Source organism: Pseudophryne corroboree, chromosome 1 (genome assembly GCF_028390025.1).
Source record: "Pseudophryne corroboree isolate aPseCor3 chromosome 1, aPseCor3.hap2, whole genome shotgun sequence".
Classification (NCBI taxonomy): domain Eukaryota; kingdom Metazoa; phylum Chordata; class Amphibia; order Anura; family Myobatrachidae; genus Pseudophryne; species Pseudophryne corroboree.
In genome coordinates this window covers 507150037-507175478 of record NC_086444.1, presented here as the reverse complement: position 1 = coordinate 507175478, position 25442 = coordinate 507150037, and the positions used below count along the sequence as shown (strand labels likewise).

Here is a 25442-nt window from a genome sequence, read left to right as displayed (position 1 = left end):
GTAGTGACTGCAGGGGAGAGCCAGGGAGCTTCCCTCCAACGGAGCTGTGAGGGAAAATGGCGCCAGTGTGCTGAGGAGATAGGCTCCGCCCCCTTATCGGCGGCCTTATCTTCCCGTTTTTCTGTATATTCTGGCAGGGGTTAAATGCATCCATATAGCCCAGGAGCTATATGTGATGCATTTTTTGCCATCCAAGGTGTTTTTATTGCGTCTCAGGGCGCCCCCCCCCCCAGCGCCCTGCACCCTCAGTGACCGGAGTGTGAAGTGTGCTGAGAGCAATGGCGCACAGCTGCAGTGCTGTGCGCTAAATTGATGAAGACAGGATGTCTTCTGCCGCCGATTTTCCGGACCTCTTCTGCCTTCTGGCTCTGTAAGGGGGCCGGCGGCGCGGCTCTGGGACCCATCCAAGCTGGGCCTGTGATCGTCCCTCTGGAGCTAATGTCCAGTAGCCTAAGAAGCCCAATCCACTCTGCACGCAGGTGAGTTCGCTTCTTCTCCCCTTAGTCCCTCGATGCAGTGAGCCTGTTGCCAGCAGGTCTCACTGAAAATAAAAAACCTAAACTAAAACTTTCACTAAGAAGCTCAGGAGAGCCCCTAGTGTGCACCCTTCTCGTTCGGGCACAGAGATCTAACTGAGGCTTGGAGGAGGGTCATAGGGGGAGGAGCCAGTGCACACCAGATAGTCCTAAAGCTTTCTTTAGATGTGCCCAGTCTCCTGCGGAGCCGCTATTCCCCATGGTCCTTACGGTTTCCCCAGCATCCACTTAGGACGTTAGAGAAAGACTTTTTAGAAACAAAGCCTACACACTGCATTAGGTTTTTCTACAGACACAACATAAACACAGAAGACATAGGAACAATACATAAACAATAGCTTACTTGTCAAAGTTAATTAGATAAAGGTGAATGGTTTGTGGTGCCTGTGCATTCCAGTGTATGGTGTATCCTTTCTGCAACATCACCACTGGCTGATATTGCTGGTAAGGTGCTTTTTGGTTGATTCCCCGAAGAGACATTGGCTTTAAAGGGTATTCATCTCTTGCCATAGTCATAGTGAGATTCTGCGGGTTTCGTGCTTGAATGTAGACCTTGAGGTGGAAGAAAAATGTTAAAATCGGAAGACAAAAATAAATGGGAAAAAATGGAAAAAAAACAAAAACAAAACATGTATATTAGGAACATAAATGTCGTAAATATAAATGTTTAAATGTCCTGTACACATGTAACTATTAATAAAAGGTAGTAGGCTCACATCTAATAGTCTCTCAAGCTAGCCTTTACAAGAATACAGTTTTTGCTGTGTAGCCCTTAATACATCCTAGTGGTGCTTCCATTTTACAGTTATCCATTATCGGGGGATTTCCCATAAAATGGTTTTCATAAATATGACGCATGCGTTGTAGCATGTAGTTTATGTGACTAATATGAATAAAGAAGAATTCTAATAAAACTGTATTGATGCTAAATATTTCCCAAATGAACAGATTGTAAGCTTGCGAGCAGGGCCTCTGTCTGTCTGTCTTTGCCCAGCTTTGTTCTATAACTGTTGTTCTAATTGTAAAGCGCAACGGAATATGCTGCGCTATATAAGAAACTGCTAATAAAATTTCTAATTGGCAAAAATGAAAAGAAAACAAAGATTAGAACATCTGCAGTATACTGACCTAGTAGACTCCCCAAAACATAAACAAAATAGATATAAAGTTATTAAACATAAAGGCAATGATTCAGTTATTCAGCGCATTTAAAATGTTGCACAAAAGTTAAAACATTTACATTTAGGGGTTTGCCAAAAACACTACACAAGTCATCGACTTCTTGTACGACAAGTATGGAAACCTACAAGAACAGCATTCCCAGGGTATCATGTTCCAGGACCTTGGGGCTTACGCTGCCTGCTACATATATTGTATGTAACTGCTGGGGTTCTGCAATCTTCGCTGTTAGCGTATCTTTAGAAAGACCATGGGGAAGATGTATCAAGCCTTCTAAAGAGTGGAGAAGTGGGCAAATGGAGAAGATACCCATAACAAATCAGTTACCTATCAATTTGTACAATGATCGCTAGTAGCCGATTGCTTACCATGGGCAACGTCTCAAATTTTTAGGAAGCTTGATCCATCTCCCCCTACTTCACAAAACAATAAATAGGAAAACAGACAGTTCTGACCTGTGCATATGTTCCACTACAAATGACCCCATTCCATTCTGTAACATTGACACACGAGGGGTGTCTAATCAAATAATTGTCCATCCGTGCCACATAGGTATTATTATAGTTTGTTACAGATCCATCTACATCATGGAAAATACAATTTTTATCTCCATCCAGGTCACCTGTTTCAAACCATGGTCCTGGTTGACCAAAGAAAGCTCTCAATGAAACCTGGGGTGGGGGGGAAACACAAAGGCACAAGTTATATATTATAAGACTAATAGACAATATAAGGGTCTATTTACTAGGCCTTAGGCTTGGTATTCAATTACCCATGATTAAACATCAGGAGTGGAAAACTTTTCCCGGTGTTTCCCGATGTTTCTCCAATATTTTGTGCGAGCTAACCAATTAGGTCACCCGAAAAAAAAAAAAAAAAAATTCTCTCAACACACACGGGTTCAGGGTTTTCTGGGATTTGCATCACCTGCCTGAGGCAGATGAAACAAAATCCCTGATTAGCCGCGGTTTGCGCCGCGTGTCACCGGGGCTAATTGAATAGCCCCGGGCAACACAATTACCCACGATCAATGATCGCGAGTAATTGAATACAGGTCTTAGATGGAGATAAAGTACCAATGACATGGGATATAGGGGCTGGTTGTCGGGTACTTTATCTCTGTCCACTTTATCTCCATCCAAGGCTTAGTAAATAGACCCCTGAATCATAATAAAAGGGAACAGGAAGAGGAAAAAAGCAATTGTAAATTATTTAAACTAGTCTTGAAAACAATAAGATTTTTTTTATTTTTTTAAACACTATAACTTCTGCTTACTCAAAACATTAGTTCTAACAGTAATATGGTTTTCATTTTAAGTGAAGACATATGTTATCGAGCCCTGTTGTATTTAATATGTGAAAAGCTTGCCCAGATGGATACTTAAATATACAAAGGAAACACCACAATAATCAAGAGACCCGTTTTGTCTTTGTAAAGACTTTTTCTGTGTGGGGAGTGCCCCATTTGTATGAGAGAGCCTCTAGCTTCATCTGCAGCACCTTCTCCCCCACAATACAGTACATTACATTACAAGAGCATTTGGTACGGGGCCAGCCCAGCACACTATTGTTACATTTCAGCTACCTTTAGTGCTATAGAGGCAGAAATTGAAATGTGTGTTGTTGTTTTTCTTTTACCCATAATGAACAGAGAAGTTTGTATCAGTTCACTGGAAACAATGTGCCTAATTCAGACCCGATCGCTAGCAAGCGACCACTGCTGCAATCAGATAGTCGCCGCCTACAGGGGGAGTGTATTTAAGCTGTGCAAGTGTGCGAACGCATGTGTAGCAGAGCTGTACAAACGGATCTTCTGCAGTCTCTGCGCAGCCCAGGATTTACCGCTGTGTTCACATCAGCCTGTCCGGGACCGGAATGGACACCAGGAACCCTCTGGAAACGCTTGGACACTCCTGCGTTTTTCCAGCCACTCCCTGAAAAACGGTCAGTTGCCACCCACAAACGCCCTCTTCCTATCAATCTCCTTGCGAACGCCCGTGTGAATGGATTCTTCGCACAAAGCCATCGCTGCGCGGCGATCCGCTTTGTACCCATGCAGTGCATACGCATGTGCAGTTTAGACCTGATCCCCCGCTGTGCGAAAACGCAGCCTAGCGATCAGGTCTGAATTACCCCCAATGTCGTATATGATAGATACAAGATCACTGTTTCGATATAAAAGGCGGGATGCGTGACATATCCCATTTTGCACGTGATGCATCCTGCCAGTTATCGCAAGCATAATGCTGTTTATTAACATTATGGCCCTCATTCCGAGTTGATCGCTAGCTGCTTTCGTTCGCAGTGCAGCGATTAGGTAAAAAAAGCGGCACTTCTGCGCATGCGTATGGGGCGCAGTGCGCACGTGCGACGTACTTTCACAAAAGCCGATGCAGTTTCACACAAGGTCTAGCGACGCTTTTCAGTCGCACTGCTGGCCGCAGAGTGATTGACCGGAAGTGGGTGTTTCTAGGAGGTAACGGACCGTTTTCGGGGAGTGTGTGGAAAAACGCAGGCGTGTCGGATAAAAACGCAGGAGTGGCTGGGGAAACGTCGGCGTGGCTGGCCGAACGCAGGGCGTGTTTGTGACGTCAAAACAGGAACTAAACAGACTGAAGTGATCGCTAGCTAGGAGTAGGTCTCGAGCTACTCTGAAACTGCACAATCTTTTTTTTGTAGCAGTGCTGCGATCCTTTCGTTCGCACTTCTGCTAAGATACACTCCCAGAGGGTGGTGGCTTAGCGTTTGCACTGCTGCTAAGAGCAGCTAGCGAGCGAACAACTCGGAATGAGGGCCTATATGCCTGAAAAATCATAAATGACAGCTCTCCTGGTAAGAGATGTCCTTTGCAATAGAAGGACTTACGGATTTAGGACCAGAGTCCTTCTGTGCATGTGTCCAGTGAATCATGCACTGCAGAGGCTGATGGGAAGGATCGGATTGTATCCCTCTCTCAGGGGAAACACCAAAAGAAGCCCAGAGGCTTCTATAGCATAATGCCGTGTAAGATGGCATTAACCACTGCATCCAAGCATTCCGGAGATTGGTGCATACATATGGGAAAAGTGGCCAAGTCAACAAAAACAGCATTTTCAGAGGTTTGGCAACAGTTTTAGTTTGCTGCATCATGCCCAAAGTGTTAAAACTATAGGTTTTTTTTATCCACATATAATTGCCTTACAAATCGCCTCTTCTTATTACTTCAAGAAACAGTATTTTAACAAATGAATTCCCCAAAAAATAGGTATTTACAAAAAAAATAATATGACTTTTTACAACATTATGATGCAGAATAACTGGTATGGTCTTATTTTAATCATACCTCACATGCATTCGCCGGCAGGCTACAAGTATCCTTTGGGACCCAAATGAGGGATATCAACATCACTTATTGAATACACAGAAGCAAATTCAATTACAATTTTTTGCTAGGCAATTAGAAACAAATTAACAGTGCTTTCTATAGCAGAAATCATAGCTCTTAGTCAGCACCGTCAGACTAGGGGTATATATACGAAGCGTCGGGTTGTTAAACCCAGTGCTTCTAATTGTGCTTATGTTATGCAATATAATATACATCTTTTAAATACAAAATCTTACACTTCTAAAAAATGTTCAGTGTACTCTTTAACTCCACCATGGCTTCCTCTAGCAGACATTAACTTCAGCAAGAAGAGAATCTGACTCTAATGCCCTCAAGTTTTGAAATAGTTACAGATTAAGTGTTTTAATTTATGGAAAGAATTACTAAACTAAAAAAAAAAAAATATTGCTGGACTTAAAATCAAAAACCTCTTTTTATACTGATCAAGCCTGTTTTGGTAAAGGAAGACCGCTGAATTCTGTATACATTTTACAGTCAAGGAGTTAATGACGACAAGTACTGTATGGAGAGTGGAGACAAGTTTATGAACCAGATTTGTTTTATAGCTTGCTGTTTTTCTCAGAATGTGCATAGATGCAATCAACAAACAATAGTGCATTCATAGCATGAAAATCGATACCACATTCTACACATGTGTATCTCCTCACTGATTACTACTACAAGATGCAGGAAGGCCTCTCTAAAACTCTGGAGCTGATGCGGACTTGGATATGTGCAAAACAAAAATATATTTTTTTAAATTATACATATATATATATATATATACACACACACACACACACACACACACAGGCGCAAAATAAAAAAAAGTTTTAAATAAAAATAGCATATTTATGTACAAGATAATTTTATTTAACATTTGATTTCTATTCCTCTGCACAAATGAAAGTAGCAAAATCAGATGACAGACACCAGCAGTTCTACTGAAGGCAGAGAGGAGGTTCTCGCTTAAAATATGTATTTAACTGCCAAAAAGTTCTTGCACAGTGCAGGAAGAATCGTAGTGTGAGACAAATCACCAATTAGGAATAAAATAATGGGTGGCACTGGTACTGGGATGTCAGTCACAGCACTGCTAGTAATGGGCCCTACACACTAGCGGATTTGCCGCCTAGATGCCCGACGGCTGATACGGCCGATCTGGCAGCGTCGGGGGGTAAGGTGACAGGGGGAGTGAAGTTTATTCAGTCACCCGGCTCCATAGCCGCGCATGCTAATATAGACAATATTGTCCATATTGGCATGCATGTATAAACGACCCAGCACCAACGATGAACGAGCGCGGGGCCGCACAGCGTTCATCGCTGGTGCATACACACTGAAAGATATGAACAAGATCGTTCATATCTTTCAGTGTAATCGCTTATACCCCTTTCACACCAGATATGCAGGGGTCTTACCCGGGAATACGGTCCCTGGATCATGCAGGGACATTCCCGGGTAAGACCCCTTGCATACCGTAGTCAGTAGCCCGGCATATTGCCGGGTTGCTGACGTCAGCGGGGACGCGGCAGAGGCGGCGCAAGAGATCATATGATCTCCAAGCGCCGCCTGCTACATAGAAAGTGAACAGGAGCCGGGGCGCATTGACCCGGCTCCCGTTCACACAGACCAGGTTCCCGGGAGGATCCCGGGACCAACCCTGGTCGATTGCAGGGTTGAAATGCCGGGGCAGGAATCCCGGGATTTTTACCCTGTACCCTTTCACACCGAGAAATTTCCCGGGTTGGTGCGCGTTCATGTGCAATAACCCGGGAAATTTTGGGCTGTGTGAAAGGGGTATTAGTGTGTAGGGCCCTTAAGACTGCTGCAGGAGGTTGCAGAGATCTCTCCTGAAAGCAATGAGTACAGTATTGGACAAGGAAGAGGATTATTTTGAAAGGGAAGTACACACTACAGGTAATTTTCCATTCTAGCATATCTACACCTGAAATGGAAGTTAGGTTATATTGGAATACATGGTAAGCAAATTAATTTTATATCAGTTTTGCTGTATTTGGCTTCTAAATAGTACAAGGTAGCATGAAGTGAATGCACAAACAGATGTGCCCTCATACATCTCTGCTGCAGTCTCACCAAACAGCGCCTCTTGGCACGCCAAGTCATGTGAGAATCTTCTAGTGTTGGACTTTATTTTTGCTATTTTTCTTCAGAAAATGCATTATGGTGCCCATACACTTGTGAGATTATCGGTACTAGCCTTAGATTTCGACTGGATCTGTGAGAGAAATCGGGGGATTGTATGCACATTTTAGGTACCTTTCGACGCGATGCGCGGGTACGCTGGTCGAATCTTGCGTCTCAAGATATTATGTGCTGCACTTAATATTTATCACAGGTCGATAACATGTGGTTTTAAAAACACATGCTATATACCGCACTGCGATGTGCGATGGGCACCCACCAGGAGCGGCCAGAGGCCGCTCCCACTCGGTGGTGACGTGCCCGTCACGTGATTACCATGCGATCTATCGCATGATCGCATGGTAATCACTTTGGCAGTTCAGGTACGATTTCATCGCACCTGAACTGCCGGTGCGATGCCCCGCGATGTCGCGTCGCAGGGCATCGCACAAGTGTATGGGCACCATTAGTTGCAACGCAATGCGACTAGGAAGCACAAAGAGACTGTACAGATTAATTTGTCACTTGAGTGAGTCTCTGAATCTGTACACAAAGTGCTACAATGTAGCACCTGCAACTTTTGTCCAATACAAGTTCTGTTCTGCTCTGCATACAAACTCACACACAAAATATACACGGGTCATATATAAAATTGAACAGCACAGTGCCTCTGCACGAAAAAAATATATGACATGGGAAAAAGTAGTCTGGTAGAAAATGTCACACCATTATAAATTATATAAAATGCTAAATTTATTAAAAGTATATTGACCGATCAAATAAAATTAGAACATCGTAAGATTATATATAAAGCACACATTTTCACAGCTTAAATAGCAGCTTTAAAATATACCTTCAGATATGCAAAAATCAACTGGATTTACCTATTCTGGGAGGTGGATCTATAATGCTTCAGTATAGCAGACAAAGAAATAAAAAAAACTTGTCTGTTGAATATATATATATATATATATATATATATATATATATCCACTTCATTTCGCATTTAAGAAGCTTGCCATTACGGTCACCCCCTCTAAGAGAGGCTGGAACATGTTCTTAAATGCGAAATGAAGTGGATTCATTATTTAAATACAACATCACCTGCGGGTTTAAACGAACGTTACAATTGGAATATTTTTCTATGATTCATACAGTGATAAATTACATATAAATTACTAGTTTAGCATCTGTTGTTTATGTGCTGTAGTCTCATATAGGTTCCTGAATAGCGGGATTACCATTATTCATTTAATTGGTTATTGGTTTGTCTCCTGCTTTTCCACATATATATGTTTTTTCACATATGTAAGTGTACATGTTTTTGATTATGTTAATGTTTTGTAATATGTCTTTGTTTTGTTCCTTCAGGTGCTGGGGGAAGCCGGGGAGGCATCGCAGCGGCCGGCGTCGGGTTTCCTGGGCAACGCATGACGCGTCTCTAGGTGACCGCTGGCGCCTGCACGCTGACGTCATCGGAGGCGACCACCGCGGACGGACATGCCGCGGGAAGCCGTCCGGACCCGGCTTCCTTCAGCACCGGGGGTCTGGTATATAGGTAAGTGCTGTTTCACTTATCTTGTTTGTTTCCCTCAGCCTGTTAGCAAGCGGCTTGACAACGGTACCTGTGTGTACCGAAACGTTGCCGCCACCTTTGCTATTATGATGATGTAAACGAATACATGGTTTACCATTGGAGTGCCGCAGTTTCCTGTGTTTCATTTTATTCATCAATTCTCTATAATTTATAATGGTGTGACATTTTCTGCCAGACTAGTTTTCCCAAGGCATATTTTTTAGCGCAGAGGCACTCTGCTGTTCAGTTGTATTTGCACCTGTTTTCGAGGTGCTGCTGTGTGCATACTTTCTTGCCTTTTGCAAACTTAAATTTAATAATTATTTCTAGACACATTTTTTCTTTATTTGATAATACTGTTTATTAGCGCCAGGCAATTTGGGTCATATATAAAAGAGTTTCTTTTGTGGCAAATTTGTATAAAAAAGGAGATATTTCTATATACCACAGGCCTACTGAAATGGTAGACCACTGATTTAAACTGGCCTGTGAATGCTTCCTCCACCAACAGTGAAAATAGACAAATATTGTCAGAATAGTATTTTTTGTTTTTTTAAATTTGTCCTCGCCATGATCTATGGTTTTGTTGTGCTATATTTCTTGTTTGTGTTTGTTTTGCACATTCTACATGGCATCTTTTCCCCCAAAATAAAGAGAAGATCCAATGATACAGGTAGAAGTGGAGAGAAAAATCTGCAAGTATGGAGGAAGTTTAGAGGGGCCACATAATCAAATCAAATTATATATACAGGATGGAGGGGGGGTTGCACAAAATATATATAGCTACTTAAGTGTGGGCACATGATCGAGCTACAGTATGTAAAAGGTAGGGTGCCAAAGAAATCACCTTTATATTAAACCAACTCTTTTGTCTTTATATAATTACAAAATGGACTTCGAACATTGATACAATACACATCAAGCACAAAACATCCAAGTGTCATTTGCAAATGTATGGTGTGGTATTGTGGAACAATGTTGATTCTAGCACCCTGCACCTGTCACAACCTGGGCAATCCCTCTTCCCTGTCTGGGGTGTTGCTCTCTGCTCTGGTGCTTCTAGCACACTTTGGTTTCTATCACAGCACTGAGATACAGACCAGAGTGTGCTAGAAGCACCACAGCAGAGAGAGACACCCCAGGCAAGACTGAAGAACTGCATGGGTTGATACATGTGCAGGGTGTTAGAATGAACACTAGTAGAAATGAAGGTTTTAAATTTTACTTTATATTATAGTTTCTCCTTGTCTTGTGACTATTGCCTTATTACACAAAAATGGCATTCAATATATTCAATTAGCAGAATAGCGAAAGTGAATAAAAGCAGAACTCCAACCTGTTTTGAGATGTTTTCAGAAAACATGCCTCTGCCAGAAATAGCAAACTTGGGATCTACCCTGATCTACTTTAAGACACGTCTTGTACAGTCAAGAGGACATACAGTTTGTTTAATAGTTAGTCTATGGATTTAATTAGAGGAATGCCACTCCCACATTAGAATTTAATTACCTGGACCTCAACTACCACGTCGCCTCTGCCTCAAAGCCAGGAGACAAATCTAGACACACAGGACAAGCAGAAAATTTGGGAATAGTATGCTGTTGTTTTTTTTTTTTTTTAAGTAAATATGTTTAAGTAAATAAGTGCAACCTTTTTCACTAAAGCTACCACCATATCAGTTTTCAATATTGTCACCAACAGTGTCAGCCCCATGTAGGTCAAACATTCTACAGAGTTTTACCACTGGCTTGAGTAGTGGAGGCACTGTCATGGCTGTAACATTTGTGGGGAAGTGCTTTTATGTGCAATTCTAAGGGGGATATTCAATTACCCCCGATGAGACATCAGGAGTAAAAACTCCTGATGATTCTTCGGGTTTTGCGTTTGGCCTATTTGATTTAATTGGCATTTTAAGCCGAAAACACACAGGTTCAGTGAAACCTGTGTGTTTACGGGCGAAAGTAGCCCCGCTTGCTGTTATCGGGCACGCGCCGGCTTATCGGGGCTAATTCGGTAGCGCCCTTCACCCCCCCCCACCAGCGACACATTACATCCAACAGCAAGTCGGGGTAATTGAATATCCTTGTAAAAGATCTTTAAATATTTTTTTTTATTTGAATAACTTTTCACTTGGAAGTTACTGTATGTTTCTTTCTTGCAAGTGAGTTGGTGGGGACTACAGAGGCTTACATACGGTTATACAATACAACGGTATACAAAAAAAACCCTGGAAAATATGCAGCAATGAACAGGTCTGGAATAATGTCCAAAACTCATGCAAATGTCAGGATTTTTCCTAACTCCAGAAACATTACTTTACACAATCACATTTTCATATACATAAACAGCAGTAAATATCAGATCACAAGGGGATATCAGCTGCCACACACGAGAGTCACATTTTAAGCCCAATGTATATACAAGCTACAAGAAATCAGAGTCACACGGCTTTTTTGATGAGCAGTTCAAAAAAAGTCAAATTTAAAAAGAAAAATGTTCTAAAAGTGTCCCGTTAACCTTTTAATTGATTTAACTTGTGGCATTAACCAGCCATCCACACAAACATTTAAATCATGTTCACATACCGCTGACAATTGGACAACATGCCAAAAAGCATAAAAATCATATGCACAAATGTAAATACTTACATTAGCTCCAAATTTAAGATATGAAACACTATTCCTTGGGGTCAGCTGCCAAGGGTTTTTCATTTGAAAGCCAATAGCACTTGTAAACCGGTCAGGTGTTGGCACAAAGTTTTTAAAAGTGCTTTTTGTAAGACGAACAGGCCCATCATAAATCTGAAAACCTCTGATTGGAAAAGTCCTGAGGCAATAGAAAAAAAAAAAAAAAGAATATATATTTACATATATATATTTTCATATATATTTACGTTTAGAATAACAACAGTTATTATCAACGTATATACATTCCATACAAATGTACCAATGTAAATTTAATTTATGTAGATTTCAGGTCAAGTTCACTTTACATTTTTGCCCAAAACACAATAAAACATTAAATTTTAAAGGAAAACATAGCATAAAGGCCCCCATATATATCACACTGTCGCAATTTCCCGATTCCCTGATGCATAGGTCTGGTAATTGGGAATATTCAGCAAGTTTAAAATTTTGATTCCCTGATGCCGACAGGAAATGGTTGAGATTGGCAAAATCGGAGATTCTGAACATGAAGAATTTTCCAAATTTCCCAACGGGTTTGTTGGTTCCGGTCACATCAGGGAAATGGCAGGCAGGTGTAGGGGGGCATTAAGTTGGTGAATTCAGCTTAGTTAGGGCAATTATTTGGGACCAGTAATAATACTAGGCATGTGGTTATTTAGCAACTGTATTCAAAAACTCCCCTCTTAATAGATAACATTAGAAAAAGTATCTCATTTATTCACTAAGGCCTACAAATAAAGTGAAACATTGAAAGCATTTAACTCATTATTTATAAAATAAATTTGCAACAATTGGGTGGTTTTATTTTGTTTAATGATGCAAACCTATTTTGCTGAATTACAAGTTATTTCTATAAAAACATGATAAAATGATGACCAGTCACAATATTATTAGCACACTGTGAACTAATGGAAATCAACGCAGCATTTTGTAAGCAGATACAGCCGCAGTTACACACCGAACATATGCCGCATATCATTTTAGTCAGCAGAGTCTGCTTGTGCATCGTATTTGTACAGCGAGCTGCCCAGGAACCGGAGGCTCACTCATGCCAGGCATCTCACGATGTATGGTGTATTGAGGCTAGATGTAGGAGGACACATCTGTATATAAGCATTATGCACTTAAGTAAAATAGGTGAATATATATTTCCAAAGAACTTTTTGCATTTATTTAGATATAGATTGCAGTTTCAGTATATCATATGAAAGCTCATGGACACAACCCTAGGGCAGCAGAATGCCACAGGGGCAGCCACCTAAATTATTATTTTTCCTCTACCCGCATGCAGAGCCGGCCCTAACCAATATGATGCCCTAGACAAGATTTTGGCTGGTGCCCCCTAGCACCGCTAGTTCTGCCTCTGCCCCTGCACCCCTTTCCCAGCACCATCACCCCTCACCCATAGCAGTCCTCATATTGGAGCTTCTACCCCCTATATTTTAAATAGGAACATTGCGCATTTGGCGCACAGCCCAAAAACGGCTGTGTTCTTCCTGGTAAGGGGCATGGCCACACAATAGTACCCCCAATTCAAATTACCGGTAAGTCACACATTAGTGAAACTTTATCCACACACATAATGCCCCTTACACATATGCCGAACACTACTGCACAACCAACCCACCCGCACACATCACTCATATGGCCGCTAACACTGTGACCTCTGCCTCTGCTTGGATACAGATGTGTCCTCATACATCTTGCCTCAATACGCCATGCAGCAGAAGATGTCTGGGGTGAGTCAGCTAACAGCTCTCCTAACGTCTGGCACCTTTTTTTTATGAAAATGCATCTTATTTGCATTACCATGTGGCTAGAATGCACAAGCAGCTTCTGCTGTTTAAAATGATATGTGGCATGCCTATATTCTGTGTGCGACTGACTGTATCTGCATACGAAATGCTACGTTACAGTGATTTCCAGGAATACACTGTAACGTAGCATTTCGTATGCAGATACAGCCTAGTTTGCCTATGCATAAGACCGGCTCTGACCGCATGGTTTAGCTTATTCTGTGTAAAAACTTATAATGCTATAAAATGAAACGTACACTTGAAATTAAAATGGACACATAATGCCAATATTTATGCATGATATTCTAAAATAGGATTTTGGTTACCTACCAGTAAATCCTTTTCTCGTAGTCCATAGAGGATGCTGGGGTCCACATTAGTACCATGGGATACAGAAGGGTCCACCAGGAGCCATTGGCACTTTAAGAGTTTGAGAGTGTGGGCTGGCTCCTCCCTCTATGCCCCTCCTACCAGACTCAGTCTAGAAACTGTGCCCGAGGAAATGGACATCTTCGAGAGAAGGATTTAACACAGATAGTGGCGAGATTCACACCAGCTCACACATACAAGGCACATCAAGCTAACTAGCTTGAAACGCAGCAACCGCTGAAACATTACTTACCAAGTAACAATGCGGTACTCAACTAAAACGAAGTCATACTGAACCAAATAACGATAGCAGTTAAACGAAGCGCTGGGCGGGCTCCCAGCATCCTCTACGGACTACGAGAAAAGGATTTACCGGTAGGTAACCAAAATCCTATTTTCTCTTACGTCCTAGAGGATGCTGGGGTCCATATTAGTACCATGGGGATGTACCAAAGCTCCCAGAACGGGAGGGAGAGCGCGGAGGCTCCTGCAGAACTGATTGACCAAACTTCAGGTCCTCAGCGGCCAAAGTATCGAACTTGTAGAACTTTGCAAACGTGTTCGACCCAGACCAAGTAGCCGCTCGGCAAAGCTGTAAAGTCGAGACACCCCAGGCAGCCGCCCAGGAAGAACCCACCTTACGAGTAGAGTGGGCCTTAACAGACGTAGGACACGGCAATACTGCCATAGAAAACGCATGCTGGATAGTGAACCTGATCCAGCGAGAGAGTGTCTGCTTAGAAGCAGGACACCCAAGTTTCTTGGGATCATACAGGATAAACAGAGAGTCCGATTTTCTGTGTCGAGCAGTCTTCCTCACATAGATTTTCAAAGCCCTTACAACATCCAAGGACTTTGATGAAATTGAGGAGTAGGTAGCAACTGGCACCACAATAGATTGGTTGATATGAAATGCCGACACAACCTTCGGAAGAAACTGCTGACGTGTCCGAAGCTCAGCCCTATCTTCATGGAAGATCAAGTATGGGCTTCTACAGGACAAAGCCCCCAATTCCGACACACGTCTAGCAGCAGCTAAGGCCAACAAAGTGACAGCCTTCCACGTGAGAAACTTAACCTCAACCACCTGTAGAGGCTCAAACCAGTCCGAGTGGAGGAACTGCAACACCACGTTAAGATCCCAGGCGGCACAAAGGGAGGTTGGATGTGCAAAACTCCCTTCAAAAAAGTCTGAACCTCAGGGAGGGCAGCCAACTGTTTCTGGAAGAAAATGGATAGGGCCGAAATTGTGACCTTTATGGATCCCAACCTCAGGCCCATATCCACACCTGCTTGCAGGAAGAGGAGAAAACCTCCCAGGTGAAACTCCACCGTAGGAAACTTCTTGGACTCATACCAAGATACATATTTTTTCCAAATACGATAGTAATGTTTAGACGTAACTCCTTTCCTAGCCTGTATCGGGGTAGGAATGACCTTGTTCAGAATGCCCTTCCGAGCTAGTATCTGGCGTTCCACCTTAATGCCGTCAAACGCAGCCGCGGTAAGTCTTGGTAGACGAATGGCCAATGCTGCAGCAGTTCCTCCCGAAGAGGAAGAGGCCTCGACTCTTCTAGCAGTAGATCCAGAAGATCCGCGTACCAAGACCTTCTTGGCCAGTCTGGAGCAATGAGGATCGCTTGAACCCTTGTTCTCCTTATGAGCTTTAGCACTCTTGGAATGAGTGGAAGTGGAGGAAACACGTACACCAACTGGAACACCCACAGAGTCACTAGGGTGTTCACCGCCATGGCTTGTGGGTCCCTCGACCTGGAACAATACCGCCAAAGCTTCTTGTTGAGACGAGAGGCCATCATGTTTATTTGAGATATACCCCAAAGATTTGTCACCTCCGGATGGAGTCCCCACTCTCCTGGATGGAGATCGTTTCTGCTGAGGAAGTCCACTTCCCAGTTGTCTACTCCCGGAATGAAGATTGCCGACAGGGCCAACGCGTGATTTTCTTCCCAGAGGATGATTCTTGTTACCTCGGACATTGCAGCTCTGCTCTTCGCTCCGCCCTGTCGGTTGATGTAAGCCACTGCCGTTACATTGTCCGACTGCACTTGAATGGCCCGATTTCTCAGAAGATGGGCCGCTTGGAGAAGACCGTTGTAGACGGCTTAGTTCTAGAATGTTGATCGGCAGGCCGTCTTCCAGACTTGACCACCCTCCTTGGAAGGTCTCCCCTTGATTGACTGCCCCCCAGACTCGGAGACTTGCATCCATGGTTAGAAGGACCCAGTCCTGAATCCCGAACCTGCGGCCCTCCAGAAGGTGAGGTAGTTGCAACCCCCAGAGGAGTGAAATTTTGGCCTTTGGCGACAGACGTATCCGCTGGTGCATTTGTAGATGGGATCCCGGCCACTTGTCCAGGAGATCCAGTTGGAAGGACCGACCATGAAACCTCCCATACTGTAGAGCCTCGTAAGAGGCCACCATCTTTCCCAGAGGCGAATGCACTGATGAACAGACACCCGGGCTGGCTTCAGGACATCCCGGACCATTGTTAGTATCACCAACGCTTTTTCCTCTGGAAGAAACACCCTCTGCACTTCCGTGTCGAGGATCATTCCCAGAAAGGACAACCGCCTGGTTGGTTCCAAATTTGATTTTGGAAGATTCAGGATCCAACAGTGTTCCCTGAGCAGGTGGGTCGTGAGAAGTATGGACTGCAACAGCTTCTCTTCGGCCGGTGCCTTTATCAGCAGATCGTCCAGGTATGGAATTATGTTCACCCCCTGTCTGCGGAGAACCAACATTACCGCCATCACCTTGGTGAAAACCCTCGGTGCTGCGGAGAGGCCAAATGGCAGAGCCTGGAACTGATAGTGACAGTCCAACAGTGTGAATCGGAGATAAGCCTGATGCGGCGGCCAAATCGGAATGTGGATATCCAGGGATACCAGGAATTCCCCCTCTTCCAGACTTGATATCCCCGCCCTTAGAGATTCCATTTTGAACTTGAACTCCTTCAGAAAGGGGTTTAGCGATTTTAGGTTCAGAACGGGTCTGACCGAACCATCCGGTTTCGGTATCACGAAAAGGTTCGAATAGTAACCTTTGATTTGCAGATGAGGAGGTACCGGTACAATGACCTGTGCCTCCAACTTCTGGACAGCCCTATCTACCAGCAAAGCTGGCAAGCCTGATTTGAAGAATTGGTGAGGAGGGAGAGCTTGAAATTCCAGCCTGTACCCCTGGGACACAATATCTTGCACCCAGGGGTCCACGGCAGACGACACCCATACGTGACAGAAAAGCCTGCGTCTCGCTCCCACCGGCCCCACCTCCGGGGCGTGCAGTCCACCGTCATGCGGAGGACTTCGGCGTACCTGAAACAGGTTTTTGTTCCTGGGAACCGGTCACAGCCGGTTTCTTGGATTTGGGCCGACCTCCTCTAAACAAGGTGTTCGACGGTCTGGCCTTTCGTGGCTTGGCAGCCCGAAAGGGCTGTGATGCAGTTAAAGAAAAGGGTTTCTTCGTAGCAGGTGCAGCTGAGGGAAGAAAAGGTGACTTACCCGCCATAGCCGTGGAGATCCACGCATCTAACGCTTCCCCAAAGAGAGCCTGACCTGTGTAGGGTAGGGTCTCCACAACTCTCCTGGATTCCACGTCGGCAGACCACTGTCGCAGCCACAGTCCTCGACGAGCAGAGACAGACATGGAAGAAATTCCTGCAGCCATGGAACCCAGGTTTTTCATGGATTCTATGAGAAATCCTGTCGAATCCTGAATGTTACGCAAAAACAATTCAACATCAGATTTATCCATAGTATTCAAATCTTCAAGTAATGTGCCTGACCACTTTACTATAGCTTTGGCAATCCAAGCACTGGCAATAGTGGGACATAATATAGCCCCTGAAGCCGTGTACATGGATTTGAGCATATCAATTTTACGATCAGCCGGCTCTTTCAAGTTGGTGGATCCTGGAACAGGTAAAACCACCTTTTTTGAGAGTCTGGATACAGACGCGTCAACAATGGGCAGGTTTTCCCATCCTCCACAGGGAAAGGAAATGCCACCAGGACCCTTTTAGGGATTTGGAATTTTTTCTCAGGGTTTTCCCATGCTTTTTCAAAAATAGCATTTAATTCTTTTGACGCAGGGAAGGTTAGCGAGGCTCTCTTATTTTCAGTAAAGTAAGCCTCCTCAACTTGCACAGGTGTTGTATCAGTAATATTAAACACATCCCTAATGGCCTCTATCATCAACTGCACCCCTTTTGCAAGAGATGTTGCCCCCCTCAACACATCCCCATCACCGTCCTCAGTGTCAGAATCGGTATCCGTGTCATCTTGCATAATCTGAGCAAGAGCACGTTTTTGGAATATACAGCGGGGGGCCCTGAGGTAACAGAACTGGGCCAGACTGCCATAGAGCTCTGTAAAGCCTGAGTTGCAGAATCACTCTGTGCAACCCTAGTAGATATCTGAGAAATCATAGATTTGATAGAGGATAACCACTCAGGCTCCCTTGCTGGTATCTGTGCTAAAACAGTGCAATCCTGATTACATGGAATGGGATCATCCTGAAAGGACATATCCTCTGCAGCATATGACACAGAGTCCCTGGGCATAGCTTAATGGAGACCACAGACACTCCACACACACACAGGGGAGGGCAGACAGAGTTTCAACCCCATGAATGGCAAGAGAGACACAGACATTGGAGCCAACCCACACACAGCGCTTGTTAGGTAAAGGGAGACCCCCAACCAGCGCTGACTGTGCACCTTAATAGGTTACACAGCCTGTATACAGCCTCCCCCCCCCCCCCCTTCTACAACCCCCTGGTACAGTGAGAGATAGCTGGAGTTGTTCTGGAGGGACTTGCTCTTTACTGACAGCGTTGTGCAGGCAGGAAAATGGCGCTGAATGCTGCTGGGTCTGCTCTGAGAAGCTCCGCCCCCAAAACGGCGCTCTTCATAGGATTATAGTGGCCTGAGGAATTATGCTGGCAAAGATCCTGGGACCCCGACAGGCTGTGTGACCAGTGTAGGGGGTAGGCGCTGGCACAGGGCACCCCTCACAGCGCCGCACTATGTATCGCTGAGCCCCGGAGCGCAGTTAGTACTGCGCTCCATACCCTGTTGCCGCCATCTTCACACCGGCCCCCCGCTTGCTAGGGGGATCGGTGACTCACTCGCCACCAATCTTCTGGCTCTGTCAGGGGGTGGCGGCATGCTGCTGGGGTGAGCGATCCCCTGTGGCAGGGAACGATCGATCCCCTCAGGAGCTCAGTGTCCTGTCAGCGGAGATCGTGGCTCAGACCCCGTAAGGCGGACACTACTCTCCTCCCCCCTCCCACCCCCCTTTAGTCCCACGAAGCAGGGAGGCTGTTGCCAGCAGCATATATATATATATATATATATATATATATATATATATATATATATATATATATATATATATATATTAGAAAATGAAGTATAAAAAGCGCCTGGTAGTGTTGGTGACTCACTCCTCGTGAAAAAAATTGTGATAATAAAACAGATAAATTATAGTAAACTTAGCTGCGGGTATTTCTGGTAGATGACTCTTATAGACAGCACATGTAAAGGAGAGATAAAATAGACATAGTGTGTACTGTTTTTAAAAAACCACAGGTGTTTTTCTGTATATATAACATACAATTTATAGGAACTATGCAGGTTCCAATTTTAAAGGAGAAACTATGTTTAGTTAAAAACAATAGTTTAATAGACACACTCCTGCCAAAACATGCAGGTTACACATATAGATAAAATAGTACACAAAATCAAAGGACATATATAGCAGCTGGTTCAATTATAAAAATGCAGGTATTAATCGTACAATGTTAAAAAATATAGCAGGCTTATCTGTCCACAAATCTGGGTATTGGATTAAATTTCATCCATAAATGCAAGTATCAAACGTACAGGATATAAGGTAAAAACATGGCTTATCTGTCCACGGATAGGAAGTCAGAAAGGGGTGGGCATGTACGTACATATAGAGCATGTTATTATTTTATATGGTATTAAACCAAATGTATAATGAGTCGTTACATTTACTGTGCTTGTATTTGTTAATTGGCTTTTCTCTTACGTCCTAGAGGATGCTGGGGTCCACATTAGTACCATGGGATAGAGACGGGTCCACCAGGAGCCATTGGCACTTTAAGAGTTTGAGAGTGTGGGCTGGCTCCTCCCTCTATGCCCCTCCTGCCAGACTCAGTTTAGAAAATGTGGCCGGAGGAGCCGTTCACAGGTAGGGGAGCTCTACAGAGCTTCTTTAGTAAAAATGATATTATAATATTGGTCTGAGGAAGAGGTATTAGTCCCGAAACGTCACGCAATAAAGCACGCCCTGCGGGGCTTTTATGCACGCTTTACCCAGTTGTTAACAATCTCTGAGCGCCGCCTTTACCTTTGGATACACGGGGGGTTCACCCCAGTCGAAGGCACCGGAGCCGGGTATGGTGAGTCTGGAGTGCCGGGCAACGTTGAGATATTATATATATCTCAATGTTTAGACCCACACAGGGTTCTGTTTGGAAGGCACCCAGGCAAATCATATATATATATATATATATATATATATATATATATATATATTTTATCAAGAATAAGGAGAGCGCACCGGTGAATAATAATAAAAGGTAACACTTTACTGTGTAAATATCCACGTACATGAAAGTTAAAATTGATGCACTTAGCCAGTCCTCCGATAACTGCTGCCTCGGGCTGAACCTTCTGCTGGCGGAGTATTTTTCACGGAGAGATCGTCTGCTCTGTTCCAGACTGGAGACCGACTTCGTCTACAGATGCAAGCCACGCCCAACGCGTTTCGTCACTGTGGGACTTCGTCAGGAGCTGTGTTATTGGATGCTCTAAGTTTGCCTTTTAACCCATGCTCTCAGCTTCAATAGGTTAATTGCTTCAAATTGATTTTTAACACTAAAAACCCTCAATCTTAAATAAAATGTTTTACATTTTTCACAGAAACTCATCATTTACATTAGCAGCAATATTTTACAACAATGACTTTGTTAATACTAACAACATATCTTAAAATATTTAATATGTCCAAAGATATTTTAAGATATGTTGTTAGGACTGGCTAAGTGCATCAATTTTAACTTTCATGTACGTGGATATTTACACAGTAAAGTGTTACCTTTTATTATTATTCACCGGTGCGCTCTCCTTATTCTTGATATTATTTAGAAATCCCTTACTCCTGGCAGGAGTGGATGAGCAGGCACCACATGAGCAAACAAACTCTGGACTAACCGCAGTGTGCGCGGATCTAAATTCTACATATATATATATATATATACATATATATATATATATATATATATATATATATATATATATATATATATATATATATATATATATATATATATATATATATATATATATTTATTTATTCTCCCCTCTATCTCGAGAGCCCAGCGCTCACCATGGTAAGCTCACTCACCTTGATACATCTATATATAAATAAGCAATGGGGTTTTAGTTTATGAATTGGACAATGCATTTAAGCTTGCAGCCTGACATCAAGGTTTTCAAAAATCTGGGTATAGAGCAGGACTTGCAGTGAAATGGGGTCCCTTGATGTTGGGCTTCAAGCTTCAATGCATTGTACAATTCATGAACTAAAACCGCACTGTTTACTTATGTATAGATATATTAAGGTGAGTGAGCTTACTATGGTGAGCGCTGGGTTCTCGATATACCGTATATTAAGCAATGTGGTCACAGGCCACTGCACCCCATGGCAAGTGCAGGGTGGCAAGTGCAGGTTTGTACCCCATTCCTGGGAATGGCAAATGCGGTGAGCTGTGATTTTTTTTTGTATGTATGTATGTATGTATGTATGTATGTATGTATGCATGCATGTATTATTTATTGTGTGTGTGAGTATATATATATATAGTGTGTGTGTGTGTGTGTGTGTGTGTGTGTGTGTGTGTGTGTGTGTGTGTGTGTGTATATATATATATATTAGTGTATATTATATATACATACACGTACATACATGTAGTATACATTTCTGAAAGTTTGCTTCAAACATGGTATATATGGATGTTGATGGACGTACCTGTTTCTAGGAAGTGTGCGATTTTTATTATAAACTCCTCCAGTCCCCCAGTATTTGTTTTGGCCTCCTTGAAATCCATAATTTCTACTTTCCCCAACAAACAGAGATTCAGAGACTTCCTGACTGGAACCTTCATCTTTAGGAAAACTGCCGTCACTGTGGAAAATGGGAAAAGTTTGACTCCTACCCGACTTTCTTTAAAGCAAGAACACCACTGCTTACCACGAACTAATAAAACAAATTTTTAATTTAAAGATTTAAAAGGTCTAAAGAAACGGATACAAAATGTTTCACAAGTTCTGCAGGATTTTAGGTTTACAAAAAAAAAAAAAAAAGACAAAATACATTTGAAATATTTACAAATAAGCAAATTATATGGCACTTTTCAAAATGTGTATCATTTCATTACTTACAGAAAGATAAAAAAAATGTATTTAAATCCATGGAAATATTTACTCTTCCGTGGAGGCATTGCGCAATGTGCTCAGCTTTGCAATAACTTATGACATAAGAGCAAAGCACTACCCAGAAATCAATCCACTGTAGTAGGTGATGAAGGAAGAGAAGGCTAATCACAAAACTACTGCCAAGTTTCCACAGGTTCTAAACAAGCCCAGGACACCCGGTTGCAAAAATGTGCTTCCAAATGCAACTGGTCAAACGCAGAGAGTTGAGGCCAAGGCTGTAATTGCTTAAGCTCAGCATTTCACATCTCCAAAATACCACACAGGGTTCATTGAGGACAAAGTACAGATATAGATTGAATACATAAATATGTTGAGTTTTGTTTATGCTTTGACACTGCAAAATTGTTGCTTTTCCCCCCCTCCTAAACAGTTAAAACTAGTACAAAGCTGCCAGTTGCAGCTACTGTATGGTCACTACGTTACCCACAGGGGAAGGAATGTAATATCATATGTGATTGTAAATGTGTGATGTAAATGGCCATCTGTCAATCAATAACTGTTCTTGGAACCATTCCCAGAATGTAAGATAAATGGAATTACACCACATACAAGAACACAACATCAAAGTAACTGGCACAGAACACTTTTTTTCAAAGTATCATGCATTAAAATATAAATAAAAACAAGAACTCAAGAGATTTCAAAACTCATATTTACTAACAGCAGTCCATAGGGATCCTACAGTGAATCCCTATCTGAAGTAATTGCCCATCCTAATTGCTGAATAATGAGTGAAGAGCTGTTTATGAGACATAACCCTCATTAATGTTACAGAGCTGGATATGATATACACACATTCAATATGGTAAATTTAGGAGAGAGATACAACTATTCTAAGTTCTAAAATGAGATATATGAGCGGCATCTAGCCTTATATTATGGATCTCTCATCATTTGGACCATACCCAAAGTTAGTGGAGTACCGTAAGTTATTGATCTGGATAACCACATACCCATCATAAAAAGGCATACCAGTCATTATGCATTCACACAAACTTTGGCGCCAGAAATGGCTTATTTTTGATTTATAACCACATGACAAATACATGATATGAAAATGTTCTATTTTATTGCCAATCCAGGTATGGTTACTAGTGGCAGCAATTGTATCATTAAGCATGAGAATGACTCTTCATATTGGTTCTCCTTTTGTACTCTGCCAGTCTAGTTTGTGTCAATAGTGATTTGAATACAATGTTCTGAATTCATCCAGCAATACAGATACTTCTAAGGTTTGAGGGTGCTCATGATTAGACACTGTAAGCCTGTCTAGTGGATAGAGGGCATCTTTAGAAGTGGATGAAGTTATGTTACCAGCGCTCACAATACCTCCCCCTACATCCCGCCCCCTTAGAATCCCAACAGTCGTCCTGCCGACTAGCAGGGTCTATTCTCACTTGTGGGTGTCCACAACACCGAGAACGCATCGTGGCAAGCCCGTAAAGGCCAGTACTCACGGCCCGATGCTGGAGAGATGTGTGCTGAGCGAACCGCTCAGCACACATCTCTCCCGGCGCTCAGCACAGCGCAATTTGTGCTGAGTGTGCGGGGGGAGACGGGGGGGCCGCTCACTTCACCCAGCGGGTGAAGTGAGCGACCCGCTAGATTGGCCTGCATGCAGGCCAATCTAGCAGCAGCGATAGCGATGCGCGGGGCTGCGCATCGCTATCGCTGTTAGGGCTACACACGGAGCGATCTTGCTGAAAATCTAAGCAATCTAGTCAGATTGCTTAGATTATCGCTCTGTGTGTACCCCCCTTAAGGGCCTTGTTGCACTCGCCACCTCCCCACCCGCCTTCTCAATGCCGGGATCCTGGTGTCGGTACAGTGACGCATACCCAACCCCATTAGAAATGTACACATCTTTTATTCATTCGTTTTTTTATTTACTTATGCAAAGTGGAAAATAAAGAAGTTAAAAAACATGCACTAACCTTGCAAATGTGAGTCCAATTCCGTTGTCAGAAAATCTGAGGATGTAAAAATAAATATGATAAGAAAGCTGCAAATTCTGTTGCAGAAACACAATCAAATTAAAATTTCTTTGTAGAGCAATCTGCAGCTTTAGCAGGCAGCGTTCTATTAATAACCTAAATTTTTCTACATCTAAAAGACAATCGAAAATCACTTAAGCATAAAGCAGAATCATTCCTACCGCTACAACAAAAGACAAACCCATCTTATAATTCTTTTAATATAGTTATTAAAATAATAATTTATTTGCAGTGTGCCACAAAAATCAACAGCACCATAAAGTGGGGAAATAGAGCATATTACAAAGATGAAAAAATACAGAACTTCAAAAAGCAAAAATGCAAGAATAGTGGTATTTTTTATTAATACAGGTTGAGTATCCCATATCCAAATATTCCGAAATACGGAATATTCCAAAATACGGACTTTTTTGAGTGAGAGTGAGATAGTGAAACTTTTGTTTTTTGATGGTTCAATGTACACAAACTTTGTTTAATACACAAAGTTATTAAAAATATCGTATTAAATGACCTTCAGGCTGTGTGTATGAGGTGTATATGAAACATAAATTAATTGTGTGAATGTAGACACACTTTGTTTAATGCTCAAAGTTATACAAAATATTGGCTAAAATTACCTCCAGGCTGTGTGTATAAGGTGTATATGAAACATAAATTAATTCTGTGCTTAGATTTAGGTCCCATCACCATGATATCTCATTATGGTATGCAATTATTCCAAAATACGGAAAAATCCCATATCCAAAATACCTCTGGTCCCAAGCATTTTGGATAAGGGATACTCAACCTGTACTGTAATAATGGGTAAGTCACATAACAAACAGAGGAATAATACAACGGACGCTCAGGTGGTTTAGGTTGGGGTAAACAAAGACAGAAGAGAAGGAACTGCTTGTGAGAACTTAGAATCTGCAGTAATAGTGTAAAAGCTGCACAGTACAGTATGGCATTCCTGCTTTGAATACTGACATACCTACCCAGAATTCTGTATAATAATGTCTCCGCCTCTCACCCAAGCACCATGGTCATTATTTTTAAAGGCAACAAGTCCATCAATTACTGCTGCAACCCTGGGCTTCAATGGGTCAGCATCAACATGAGGTCGAAATCTACATAGAAAGTGAAGAAAATATGTAGTTAACATAACATGTACAGTGCACATTTCAGCAAATTTCTTCACGGTTTTTCAAGCATATAGCGGACTTTAATTTCTATCCAATTAATTATATTTCATATAAAATATTATTTTCT

At 42.5% G+C, this 25442-nt stretch overlaps 1 protein-coding gene across 1 annotated transcript in view; it reads right to left on the bottom strand.

Moving 5' to 3' along the window:
• CEMIP2 (cell migration inducing hyaluronidase 2) overlaps window positions 1–25442 on the bottom strand; it is a 132293-nt gene that overhangs the window by 37613 nt on the left and 69238 nt on the right. The window contains exons 13-18 of the mRNA XM_063913887.1: window positions 25169–25300; window positions 24132–24167; window positions 21731–21886; window positions 11449–11626; window positions 2171–2386; window positions 880–1088 (exon numbers count right to left, since the gene is read on the bottom strand). Of these exons, the coding sequence (XP_063769957.1) occupies window positions 880–1088; window positions 2171–2386; window positions 11449–11626; window positions 21731–21886; window positions 24132–24167; window positions 25169–25300 (927 nt within the window). The remainder of the gene's footprint in view (window positions 1–879; window positions 1089–2170; window positions 2387–11448; window positions 11627–21730; window positions 21887–24131; window positions 24168–25168; window positions 25301–25442) is intronic.